Here is a 13,568-nt window from a genome sequence, read left to right as displayed (position 1 = left end):
GGATACATGATTTTCTCTGGGGCTGAAGAAAATATTTTGGAACCAGAGAGAGTTGGTGGTTGTAAAATATTGTGAATACTACATGAGAATGAATTGTGCATTTAATTTTATGGTATATGAATTTAATTTCAATTAAAAAGATATAACTGAAAAGGTAGATACCCCGATCATTTAGCATTTAGAAGTCTACACTAACAGAAAAAGCAAAACAAATAGCCTACGTAGTAAGCAACCTCTTCAAAACTATAAAATAGAAACTCTTGTTAACGTGAAAAACAATACACGGTATAGCACAATATCATGAACGAAAGCCAAATACATTTCTGAAATAAGTAAACCTAAATTGATTTATATCACCCAATAAATGAAAATTATTTTAAGATGAGATAAGAAAACAAAGAGCAACTCTGTTTTGCATACATGGGAAACACAGAAAAATTATTTCAGAGAAGTTAAAAGTAAAATTTTGGGCAAAGTCATGCTAGGGAAATGCAATCCAAAAATAAAAAGAAAACATTTTAACCTTAATAGTGAAAAGACATATCATGGAATTCAAGGTTTTTATACACAAAAAGAACAACCAGCTGGAAAATATAAAGAAAGAAAATGTTTCTATTTATCATAGCATTTGAAAAGGTAGAATACCTTGTAATGATATTAATAAGAAATACACAAGAACTTCTTGAAGAAAATTTCAATACATATTAAAAGAAACAAAAGGAGACTAAACAAATATAAATATATATCATGTTCTTGGATTGGATTTGATTTGTACATCATGAGGGTATTTTTCTTAATTTATAAATATGAAATCCAAAAAAAAAAAAAAACCAGCAGGCATTTTTCTTTTTCCTTTTAACTAGGTAAATTACCTAGCTGATTTTATAGTTCCTATATTTAATTTAAAAAAATGGAAAAATTCTAGAAGGGAAAAGAAAAAAATGAGCGAATTAAATTTACCAGAAAATAAAACAAAGCCTTAGGAACCAAAATGCCATTTTATTGGGGTGCATAAACAGACATTCAGTCAACATGATATAACAGAAAAGTATTTTAAAAGTGAAAAAAACATAGACTAAACACGAGAATTTAATAAAAGTTAAAGTTAATATCTTCAAGCAGTGTGGAAAAGATGGATAATTAAAAAAACTTGTGATGCCCTCACGGGGGAGAATTAAGTTGGTTGCATACCTCACATCTTATACCAGGATAAATTGCAAATAGATACATTATTTAAAGGTAGAAAATAACTATAAAGGTTTCAGAAGGAACATGAGATCTTTCCTTAATACGTTTAAATGTAAAAGGCCTTTCTAATCACAACCCCAAATCCAGAATCCTTTAAAAAAACGGATAAATTTGACAGAAAAAAACTTCATGCAGAATTAAGACAAATGACAGCATGGGAGGAAATGCTCGCAATTTGTAATATAAAGAATTAATCTGCTTGAGATATAAGGAGCTCACAGAAATCAAATTAAAAATGACCAAAGTCCAATGAAAAAAATGGAAAAAAAATATGAACAGATGGCTCACAAAAAATAAAAATAGAAATGAAAAATTAGAGGAATGTAAAGACAGAAATACAAATGGTTCTTAAAACATATAAAATAATGGCTTAAAGAAAGCTAAGAGATGCTATTTTTCACCTGATGTTCTTTTGCTGCCAGCGATAGCATCACATTTTATAATCCCTATAGGACCACTTAGCAATAACTGTCAAAATTCAAAGTCTGTCCCACACATAGGCTGACATATGAGAAGTTACGGATGCACACAATTATTTTTTGCAGCACCTGCATTGCAAAAGATGGACACCAAGAAGTCTATTGGTAGGAGAATGATTAAATACATTAAATTCATACAATGGAATACTATGCATTTTTTAAAATATGAGCAACTCTGTACACAGGCAACAAAATATCTGCAATATACATTGTTAAGTAAAGAATGCAGGTTATAATCTCATTTTCAAATCATACGTATTGCAAATATGGTTTTTAAGTGTTTACTATAGGAAAGGAGGAAAGCAGAACTACATTTGCATTTGTTTGTGTTAACATAGAGACAGTCTGAAGTCTACATAGGAAACTAAAAGTGAGGTGAGTGTGGGCAGGAACAGATGGGAAAAAGAGCAATCCACACTCTTTGTGCTTTTTTATTTTTTGCAACATGTGAATGCATTACCTATTCAAAATTTAGATTAAAATTCAAAAAAACAAATGAACAGAAAAGACATGAGACTACATTCTGATAAACCCCTCTTGTCTTCTTCTGTTTTGTGAAGTTTACCTCTGCCCTCACTGTCTGGACAAAAGTATGGGGGAGAGCAAGCATAGGAACTCAAAATATCAGATGGACGTAGCCCTGCTCCTTTGAACCTCCATATCCCCGGAATACATAACATGATTTCATCTCACGACCTGATGTTATGTATAATACACTAGGATAATACATAGAATATACTAATAATATTATAATATATAATATGCTAATAATAATACATTGTTTCCCCAGAAGATAATAATATATTAATTTTATTATACATAATTATTATAATACATTATATATTATATAATGTATAATTATATATTATATGCTAATAATACTAATAATATATTATTATTTTTTCCCAGAAGACTTCTTATTTTACTGTGCAAGTAAAATGCTTCATTGAGTACAACCTTTTTTAACAAAATGCAACCTGCCTCTATCTCCCTGCTAAATGTCCATGCACACTAACATTTATATACTGGTCAAGGGTTTGCTGACATCACAAGGGCAACCTCTTCATCCTAAAGGTTGGAGCACTGCAAGCAAGCATCCCAGGTAAGCATCCCAGTTCAGCACCCCTGGATCTGTGGGAAGCGGTCACCACTCCAGGAAGACCACAGCATACTGTCCAATTCACAAGCACATTGGAGTATAGCAGCTGCATCATTTGGTGCAATTTATAGCATTTTGGGGGGTAGGGGAAAATGTGTAAAGTAAACCTTTTCCAAGGAACTTTTTAAAACTGGAACTTTGGCCCTTAAGATCTCCTGGCTTTCTTTTCCTTCTTAGGAAACAGTGTGCTGCTTATTAAAAGTTGCAAACATGATTTGGGAAAATGTTGAGCAATAAATAATAGATTTACAAGTAGTTTAGTACTTGTGTTGTATCTAGGACAATTAAAGTCACACAGAAAAAAACACAGATGAAAAGAGCATGCCGGGGAATCATTACCAGGGCCAACTCACATTCATTATCTGTGCTTGTTTTGTTTTGCCCATTCCTCATTGCCTAGCTTAACCTCCAGATACTCCTGAACTCGTAGTTGGTTCACAACACAAAACTTCCTCCTGCCCCTGCCTGCTTTGCTGCCCTCCACAGCATTTCATCTCATCTATATTTTACTTGTTCATTTGAGGGCTGCTGGGTCTTTTGTTTGTTTTCTCCTCATCAAGAGGTAAGCTCTTTCAAAGTAGAAAACCACATATATGGACTTGCGATGGTTTGGCTTAGACTTTTCAACTTTACGAAGGTATGAAAGCCACATACATTCAGGAGAAATCATACTTCAGTCCCGTATTCAAAACATAATATGAGCTACTCAATACTTTCCTATAAAATGGGCTTCGTGTGAGATGATTTTGTCCAATTGCAGGCAAATGTAAGTGTTCTGAGCATGTTTATGATAGGCGAGACTAAGCTATGATATTTGGTAAGTTAGATGTCCTAACTGCTTTTTTCAATGTACGTTATTTTCAGCTTAGGTTGGGTTTATCAGGACATAACTCCATCGTAAGCCGAGGAGCATCTGTACATATTTTAATCACTGATACCCCCAGTGAACATAAAGTAATTAGAAATTGTATGTTCTTAATCAATAAATGTAAAATAAATGAATCAACGAATGTGTGAGTGAACAAATGGTTCTTTTTTAGAACATTTTTGTTCCTTAGTTATCTTACATAAACAAACGTTACTATAGAGCAGCAATTTCCATTTCTTTTCGGAGAGAGGTCGATACATCATAAAGTGGCATAGTCACAAAAATTTGTGAAAACTGGATGAAACAAAGTTAAACAAATATTTTTTTATTAAAGTAGGACTACTTAGATTCAATAACTTGCTAATGTGCCTTGTGACCCAAAGAAAAATATATAAGATGCTATGTTTCCAAATTTATTTGACACTGAAACTCTTATTTCAAGGACCATTTCTCTGCATTAATATTCTGGGTGATACATATTGGGAAATGACATTAAAAGTTGTTTCTTTGTGAACCTGGATTCAGGCCACTATTACAGAAAACACTTGTCTAAAATTAAAACTAAAAAAAGCTTCAAATAACTGAAAAATGTAAAACATTCTACCTCTGTGAGAAAATGGTAAATTATCAAGCAATAATTTGACATTGGAAATTTATTTTAAAAATACAGTTTTTTAATAATCTGTTCAGTTTTATTTTCCTCTTTCTATGATTTTTACAACTGAATATAACAGGAGAATTTGTGTTTGTGAAGATGGTCTTGACTCATTCTAAAAGACAAAATGCTGTCTAAATAATAAAAATTAAATTTGATTTAGTATTGATTTTTATTTTATTGTAATGTTAATTATTTAACATTTCTAAGTATTAGTGCCTCTAAGGTCATTCTCCTTATTAGATCATTACTTAAGCCTTAATTATTATTTATTCCCAAGTCATTTTGAATAAATGTAAGTTTATTATTTTTTATTTGGTTATAAGAAGTTTTGAGAGGGATGATTGACTTTAGATGCAATTCAAATATAGTCTTTAGACTTGAAACTTACAAATATTTGGAGTGGACTGAATTCTAAGTAGAAAAAGTACTGGGGATATTTTATTACCTTTTTGTATAGTTGGTGTTTCACTGTCTGCAATCAGTTGCAAGCAGTCTTGAATGACTAAAAAGCAAAAATTTATCATTTTAGTTACTTGAGTAGAAATAATAAAGAAATGAACTGAGAACACAAAGCTACAAACCCATTCTTCCAGAAACACTAAATCAATTACACTTTTTACATTGATTGCATAATATTATTCTTAAAGTTACTTTACGATATTTGCCCATTGATTTATATATATATTTATATATATCATATATCTATGAAATTCATGACATTTCAGAAAAGCTCTATGTGCTGTTAAAATATAATAGGTATATCACCTGTACAGTTTAACCTAATTTGCTTTGAAAAGTGGCTGAAGAGAAAGCAAGTTTAATAATTTGTTTAGCACATCTACCAAATACATGAAACAGTTAACCTTATAAGATCATTCTAGTCTTTTGCTTTAAAAAATCTAACATGAAATCATGACTTATTACCACAGAAAATACTATTTCTGACACTTCTGAAAGTTAAAAAATGCTAATATTTATTGAACAGATTTAAGTGCAGACAGTGTACCAAGACTTAGTATATATCACTTCCATTTATCCTCACAGGAATCCTAAAAATTAGAGATTGGAAACTAAGGCTTGGAAAGTGTAAACAGCTTGTTCAGGAACTCAGAGACAGAAAGTGATGGGACCAGAATTTAAACCCCACCTGTTTCACTCTGGATCCAAAGTCAAGCTTTTGGTAAAATATACTGGACCAAAGAGAGAAAGAGAGATAGAACATCTTTTACAAATAAAATGCAAGACTTCCATGAGACTGCATATAATCAGTAAAGCTTCCTGAAAACATCAATTAACATCATATATTACATATTGAATATTTCAGTCAATATTTAAGAAACTAACATTGCGTTAAATAAGGAGAAATGCCTTTAGGCAAAAGCAAATTAAGGACACCTGCTGGAAGGTGTAGGGAAGATACAATAAAGCAGTAAACATCTGTGAAAAATATGAAACATAAATCTAAGCTTGCATGTTTTAGATTAAGAAAATATTAGTTTAGTTTTTCATCTAGCAAATATTTTACTCAGAGTTAAAATAATACTTTATGAAGATGATTCTCAATGCATACAGCCTCCGGAGTAGCTGGGACTACAGGCGCCCGCCACCACACCCGGCTAGTTTTTTGTATTTTTAGTGGAGACGGGGTTTCACCATGTTAGCCAGGATGGTCTCGATCTCCTGACTTGGTGATTCGCCCGCCTCGGCCGCCCAAAGTGCTGGGATTACAGGCGTGAGCCACCGCGCCCAGCCATGACTTCCTATTTCAAGTCATCCTTTCCCTGTTTCCCAAAAGCTTCAGTAGGAGATGGCTATGGTCTGAATGTCTGTGTTGCCCCCAGATTCCTATGTTGAAACCTAACTGCTGACGTGATGGTATTAGGAAGTAAAGCTTTGGGGAGGTGATTATGCCTTGAGGGCAGAGCACTCATGAATGGAATTAGTATCCTTATAAAAGAGATCCCAGAGAGCCAGCTTGCCCTTTTTTCCCACATGAGAACCCAGTGAGGAGGCATCATCTACAAGCCCAGGAAGCAAGTCCTCATCAGATACCAAAATCTTCCGCCATCTTGGTCTTGGACTTCCGGCCCCCTGAACTAGGAGAAATAAATCTCTACTGTTTATAAGCCACCCAGTCTATGGTAGTTTGTTATAACAGCCTTGAATGAACTAAAGCAGATTTAGATACTCTGTGTAGTCAGAGAGAAGTTTACCTAATAAGTAATGCCTTGACACTATGAAAATGTCTCCATTTTAGTCTCCACAGCCCAATTAAAACTTGGCCACAACCTACACGTTGAAAAACAGTGTTCTATTCTCTCATGTAGTAGCAGAAATCTAACATTTAGCAGAAAATGTGCTTTAAAGAGAAAAGTTTATTTCAAGAACTGTTCTTCAGAAGAGAAAATAAGATATAAAATTGACGTTTCAATAATGAGGTGTAAATTACAGCCACTGAAGTTGTGTAAGTATGCTCTGATGTTTGCACAATGATAAAATTGCCTAGGGTTGCAGAATGTATACAGAATGAACAATTGTCCTTGTTCCAGAGAAAGTTACTTGGCTTTTCCAAGACAACTCACTTTAGGAAATTTGATAGCTATTATCAAATTTCAACTGTTTCAGCTATTATCAACTTATCTCCTATTCAGTCTTTTAAGACTTTCTTTCTCATTCAACATAGATCTGGTCTTAGGCTGGAAATTAGCACTCAGCTAAAGATTTGTCTCACAAAGAAAGGAGCAAAAAAGGCGATATTATTTTTAATGTCTTCCAGTAGCATAGATATCTAACCACAAGAGTTTTGAAAACGCATAGTCTAACATAAGAAACACAATTTGATAACAATTGTCATATTAATTGATTATTGTTTGGTTCTCAAATGCCTTTTACACATCTCTCCCTCTACTGCAATTGAAAGGAATTACACAACAGGTTAAGAATAGATTTTTTATGTTTTTTTTTTTTTTTTTTCTTTTAACTAAGCAAGGCAATAATATACATTAAAACCTTTCTGAGCCTATGGAGACACATTTCTGAATATACGTTTCTGGGGATTATGATGTAATAATGTATAAAATACGTAATCTTATAAAATACCATTTTACAGCATAAGAAAATTTACTCATCATAATAAACTTCACATAAAATATTTCTAAAAACAAAATATTGTAATGACAAAAATGTTTACAAAATAAAGTTGCCAAAATAAGAACTTTAAGGACAAAAATAATTTGCTATTGATCAATATTTGACACAATAAAATTCAATACTTCACAATTAGAGTGTAATTTAAATACTATCCCTATGGGAAACATTTTTACAGTTTGAAAGGCCACCTTTTGAAGCATAATGTCTAAATACCATTTAATCAGAAAAAGTGATTTGAAAGTTTAGATAATTGTTACTATCTGTTATACTATTTTCTGTACTGGAATGAATCCATTAAAACTTGAAACTGGTTTATTATACATTATTTCAACACAGCTAAATCTAATATGAACTACCATAAATAATGCAATTATTGCAGATTGTGTGTGGCTCCCATGAAAAACAGAAAAACATTACACACACAGCATTCCCATTACGTTTATCCCATCCGTACCACCTGCACCCACGGATTCTTCATAGTGCTTCTCATTCATCTCATTCAAGAAGCCTCCTCCAGCTTTCAGTCTGGATGAGATGTGCGTCCTGTGTCTTCCTTTATCTCTTTGTGTTTTTTTTTTTCCTGTCATCTTATTTATTACACCATACATCATTAAAGAAGGAGGATCTTGGATGGCAATGCCTCACTTTCATTTCTGCATAACTTATCATTTGGTAGATATAAGTTATGACGAATGTAGCAGTTTAATTTTTCTTGAACTAGCTTTGAATAATCAGTGGCAGAAAAATGTTAACTAGAGAAAACCACTAAAGATCTCAATATTGATCTAATATTTGACGTAGACTTATGAGGAAAATGGGGAAAGCATGATATTAAAGTAACACTTTCACTGAAATGAAAATACATGAATTTAGAGGATGAAATGAAAATACATGAATTAGTTTATAAGGTGTTATTTGACCATCGATAAGCAGTGTGCTTTGGTTGCTTACTTTAAAAAGTAATAAAATTTGAGAACTTTGAATTTTGAGAGAACTAGATTGAGAAGTATATATTGGCCTACTAGAAATCCTTGTAAGAGTTCTCAGTCTTGGGAGGGGTCTGCCTGACAGACCCTGTGCTTGAGGAAAATCATGTTCGTGTGTGTGTGAAGTGAGCTCCTGTGAAGGGAGGGTGACAGCAAAGGTCTCAGTGATTGACTGGGAAAAGACATAGGGTGATGATGGTTTGCCCTCAAATGCAGTTATGCAAATGCAGCATCTAAGATACATTGTGAATAAAAATTGAAGTCATGACCAATAGTCATGTGTGTTTGAAAGAGAATTAAACATTTATAATAAAAATAAGTTTTTAATTTTGGAGAATTCAGAAAGATAATAGCACTACAGTGCTCCAGAGAAAGTAAGAAAGGGGTGCCGGGTATTTTTTGGAAGGGGGTGTGGGAAAGGAGTTGATAGAATAGAAATAACCACAGCTGATGGAGTAATGATAGATATTTCAAATGATAACTTTCTTTTCTTTTTTTCTTTTTCTTTTCTTTTCTTTTTTTTTTTTTTTTTGAGACAGGGTTCTGCCCTTGTTGCCCAGGCTGGAGTGCAATGGCACAATCTTCGCTCACTGCAAACTCCACCTCCCAGGTTCACATGATTCTCTCGTCTCAGCCTTCTGAGTAGCTGGGATTACAGGCTTGCGCCAACACACCTGGATAATTTTGTATTTTTGGTGGAGACAGTTTCTCTGTGTTGGTCAGGCTGGTCTCGAACTCCTGACCTCAGGTGATCCACCTGCCTCAGCCTCCTGAAGTGCTGGGGTTACAGGTGTGAGCTACCACACCCGGCCTCAAATGATAATTTTCTATAACTTGCGTGTGTGTGTGTGTGTGTTTGTATAGACAGAATCTTAAGCAGTAATTGATCATTGTCATGTATCCACTCATATTTTAACTATGTTTTATGCTTAAAGCAATATAGGAGATGTAAAATTGCAGGCCTTTTGCATTGCCTCATAGGCACTAAGAGTAAAAAAAAAAAAAAAAAAAAAGCATTTTCATCACTTAATGTTGCTTCAGTTTACTATTTATCTAATATTTTAATTTTAAATTGATAATTTTATACTTATATCATCATCTGTCTTTCTCCACGATTTCACTGAATTATGTTAGAATATTTCAATTTATTAATAATATATTCTCAGAATGCACTGAATATCAGGATCCTGCCAGTGAAGAACAGTAGCTTCATGATATCACATGTAAACCAACCTGATGTCAAGTAAGATAAAGCCAAAAATATAAACACAGATGAACACCTGTATAAAGTTACTAATGAATTGCACAATCAGCAATTAAGTCTTCACCTTCCCCTTGGACATTTCCATTTGGATGCCTTAGCGATGCTTCAAATTCAACGTCTCGAATATAATGCTTTACCTTTCTCATGCATACTTATTTTCTTTCTGAGTGAATATATAACTATCCTCTGAGTTGTCCAAGTTACCAACTTTATAAACATGCCTGATTTCTCCCTTCTCAGTCTTGGAGTTCAACTAATAATGAAGTTTGAATGGTTTAAATTTTTAACTTTTGTTCAATTTAGATTCCATCTCTTATCCACTTCATTTTAACAAATGTACTGAGGACTTAATCTATGTCAGGTATTGTGCTAAGACTAGAAAAAAAAACAAAAACAAAAAAACAGCGGATGCCATCCCTGTAAACTCCCCAGGGAGTTTACAAGCCAGTGGAAGAAATGGGTATTACTCATCATCACGCGGACAGAATTAAAGTTTCAACTTTAATTCCTGGTGCCCGGGCCGGGCATTTGATCCAATCAGGAAGGCTTCTCTGGGAGGTGACACTTCAACTAAAACCAGAAAAAAAGAGGAGCAATAGGAGCATCACGGACAAAATTAACAGTTCATGAATCTATGCAGAGGGTGATGTTAGGAGGGACACAGAGAGAGAAGGAGGAAGATGAGGAGCATAGCAGCCCAAATTCGGATCCCTACCTCACCATTCCTGACAACTCCATTAGCCTACCAAGTGGTGTCTCTCTTTTCCACAATTCCTAGTCCATCATTTGCATTTCCTCCTGAATTATCTTTCTAAGTGCAAATTTGTTCTTCTCGTTCGAATGCTTACAATTCACTCACTGCATCTCCCTGGAATACAAACCAGTTCCTCCACGCCCTGGCCCAGTCAACATTCAGTCTCGTGCATGTCACCCACCCACACCCAGTTGTACTTAAACACACCTCAGAATGACAGGTCATCTTCCGTGCTTCCACAACTGTATGTCTGCTGTTCCCTCCTACTAAATATACTTTACCTTCTATCCAGTGGAACTCCATTCATCCTTCAGTACTCAAATCAAATACAAACTTTTTCTACAATCCTTTAAGCTACATATTTGATCCCACTATACTTTACATATCATCTACTGAAATACATGTTACTATACACACGATTGTTTCTGTAACTGTTTCTCTCCCTAGATTGTGAATCACTTGATACTAAGGACAATCATTCACAAATTTTCAGTGTCTGATTTACAGCAAACTTAAAAAAAAAATCCGTAGAATAATATACGAAACAATATTTACATGAAAAATAGCACTCAATTTTTCCAAACAATTCTTAAAAACCAGTCACTAAATCCAGCTTTATGAAACATGTTAAATCAAATTAAGTCAATGCTTGAGGGAAAAGGGGTTCCGTAAAACAAAACAATTTCCATGAATTGTGGACCCTCTCATAATAGACTTTGAACCCTCAGTTATGTAGCAAACACTTTCCGCAAGAGAAAATCTTAATAATACATTTTTTAATCTCTATCCACAGGAGTGTAGCATTCTATAATATTTTTAAAGTAAGTGGTTGTGCACCATTTTCCTAAAATGTCTTAATTTGTAATTTCCAGAGGCTCCAGTGGGGCAGACAAAGAGAAAAAGGCCTGAAAGTGAGACTTCATAGCTGCTGTCAGGAGCTGTCACAGCACAGTTATTCCCCTTTCTCTTACCCTTCCCTGTGTCAGCCTGATGAGGAGGAGGTGGAGGAGGAAGAGAAGGGGAGGAGGAGGAAGAGGAGGGGAGGAAGAGGAAGAGGAGGGGAGGAGGAGGAAGAGGAAGAGGAGAGGAGGGGAGAAGGAGGACAAAGAGAAGGGGAGGAGGAGGAAGGGGAGGAGGAGGAAGAGAAGGGGAGGAGGAGGAAAAGGAGAAAGAAGAGAAGGGGAGGAGGAAGAAGAGAAGGGGAGGATGAGGAAGAAAAGGGGAGGAGGAGGAGGAAGAGAGGGGAGGAGGAAGGGGAGGAGGGGGAAGGGGAGGAGGAGGGAGAGGGGAGGAGGAGGGAGAGGAGGGGAGGAGGAGGGAGAGGAGGGGAGGAGGAGGAAGAAGAGGAGGAGAGGAGCAGAGGCGGAGGAGGGGAGAGGAGCAGAAGCAGAGGAGAGGAGTGGGGAGGAAGAAAGCTTGCATTTGCAAAAACTCTTCAACAGATGAGCACTTGGAAAAATTTACAAATTTAGAAGAGGAAAGGGATAATATAAAGATGTTTGCATGGGATAAGCCTCTATGCCTACTAAAACAAGACCTTTTCTTGAATTATTTCTGTTTCCTATTTCTACCTTGTCCTCATAACCTCAGATATTCTGTCCTCTTACCCAAGTCTGCTCCATCTTCAAACCCACTTCAGCTCTCTTGACCACGGTCTAGATAATCTCGCAGTCTGTGATCTCTACCACTAACAGCATTCTCTGATTCCTCAACTTGATGTCTCTCTCACTAGCAATAATCGTAATACCCTGGAGCTTGTCAGACCCAATACTTTTTCTCAAATCTGGTGTCACATTTGAAAATTAAGCATGTACAGCTATTATCATTGAAAAAAATCAGAATTTACAGTCAATAGATAATGAATTCAAATCTTACCTCTCCAATCAATTAGTCGTCAAACCATGAGTTTGACACTTAATTTTGAAGCATTTTAAATCTGTATAATGATGTCAGAGACATGTGAACCAGAGCAACTCCATCTTGAATAGGAGCTGGGTAAAATAACTGAGACCTAGTGGGCTGCATTCCCAGATGGTGAAGGCATTCTAAGTCACAGAATGGGATAGGAGGTCAGCACAAAATACAGGTCATAAAGACGTTGCTGACAAAACAGATTGCAGTAAAGAAGCCAGTCAAAACCCAGCAAAACCAAGATGGTGAGGAGTGACCTCTGGTGGTTCTCACTGCCACACTCCCACCAGCGTCATGACCGTTTACAGATGCCATGGCAACGTCAGGAAGTTACCCTATATGGTCTAAAAAGGGGAGGCATGTATAATCCACCCCTTGTTTAGCATATCATCAAGAAATAGCCATAAAAATGGGCAACCAGCAGCCCTCGGAGCTGCTCTGTCTATGGAGTAGGCATTCTTTTAGTCCTTTACTTTCCTAATAAACTTGCTTTCACTCTGTGGATTTGCCCTGAATTCTTTCTTGCATGAGATCCAAGAACCCTCTCTGGGGGTCCGGATCGGGACTCCTTTCCTGTAACATTTCTCTGGTAACCACAGAAGGGACCATCGTACAGAAACCCTCGACCCAAAGATTAACTTTGGGTAAGTTTTGGGTCCTGTAACAATGGGAGTAGCAATATCCATTTCATACTGTTGCGAAAATAGACGGAAGTCATAATTTAGATGTGTTTTATGAATTGTAAGTAACATCTATTTTATGGTTCTTTTAAATTTTGCATCAATTTGGCTTAACTTCTCCAACTATTAATTAGCTTGCTGAGAGAGGCAATTTATTTTCCGGGTTGCAGTTTTCTCATCTAAAACGAAAACAGTAATGCCCAGCTAACAGAGTTGTTCAGAAGTTAAATGATATACATTCCCAGAGCCCAACACAGTGTTTGCACCTGAAACATGCTTAATAATTGTTACATTGCTCTCCTCTTCTCTGTATATTATGGAGTGCCTACCTCAGATATTTGCAGAAACAGTGGGTGACAAATCTATTCGAAGAGAAACCTTCTCTTTCTCTAACTCTTCAGAAACGTTAGT

At 35.5% G+C, this 13,568-nt stretch overlaps 1 protein-coding gene across 2 annotated transcripts in view; it reads right to left on the bottom strand.

The window, feature by feature from the left end:
* Window positions 1–13,568, bottom strand: part of TNFSF13B (TNF superfamily member 13b) — a 37,905-nt gene that overhangs the window by 16,497 nt on the left and 7,840 nt on the right. The window contains exon 3 of one of the 2 annotated variants that reach the window (XM_025364424.1): window positions 4,858–4,914. The exons of the other annotated variant lie outside the window; for it this stretch is intronic. Within the exon in view, the coding sequence (XP_025220209.1) occupies window positions 4,858–4,914 (57 nt within the window). The remainder of the gene's footprint in view (window positions 1–4,857; window positions 4,915–13,568) is intronic. 2 annotated transcript variants of the gene reach the window in all.

Source organism: Theropithecus gelada, chromosome 17 (assembly GCF_003255815.1).
Source record: "Theropithecus gelada isolate Dixy chromosome 17, Tgel_1.0, whole genome shotgun sequence".
Classification (NCBI taxonomy): domain Eukaryota; kingdom Metazoa; phylum Chordata; class Mammalia; order Primates; family Cercopithecidae; genus Theropithecus; species Theropithecus gelada.
The sequence above is the reverse complement of the archived record's forward strand: the minus strand, read 5'-3'. Positions and strand labels throughout refer to the sequence as shown.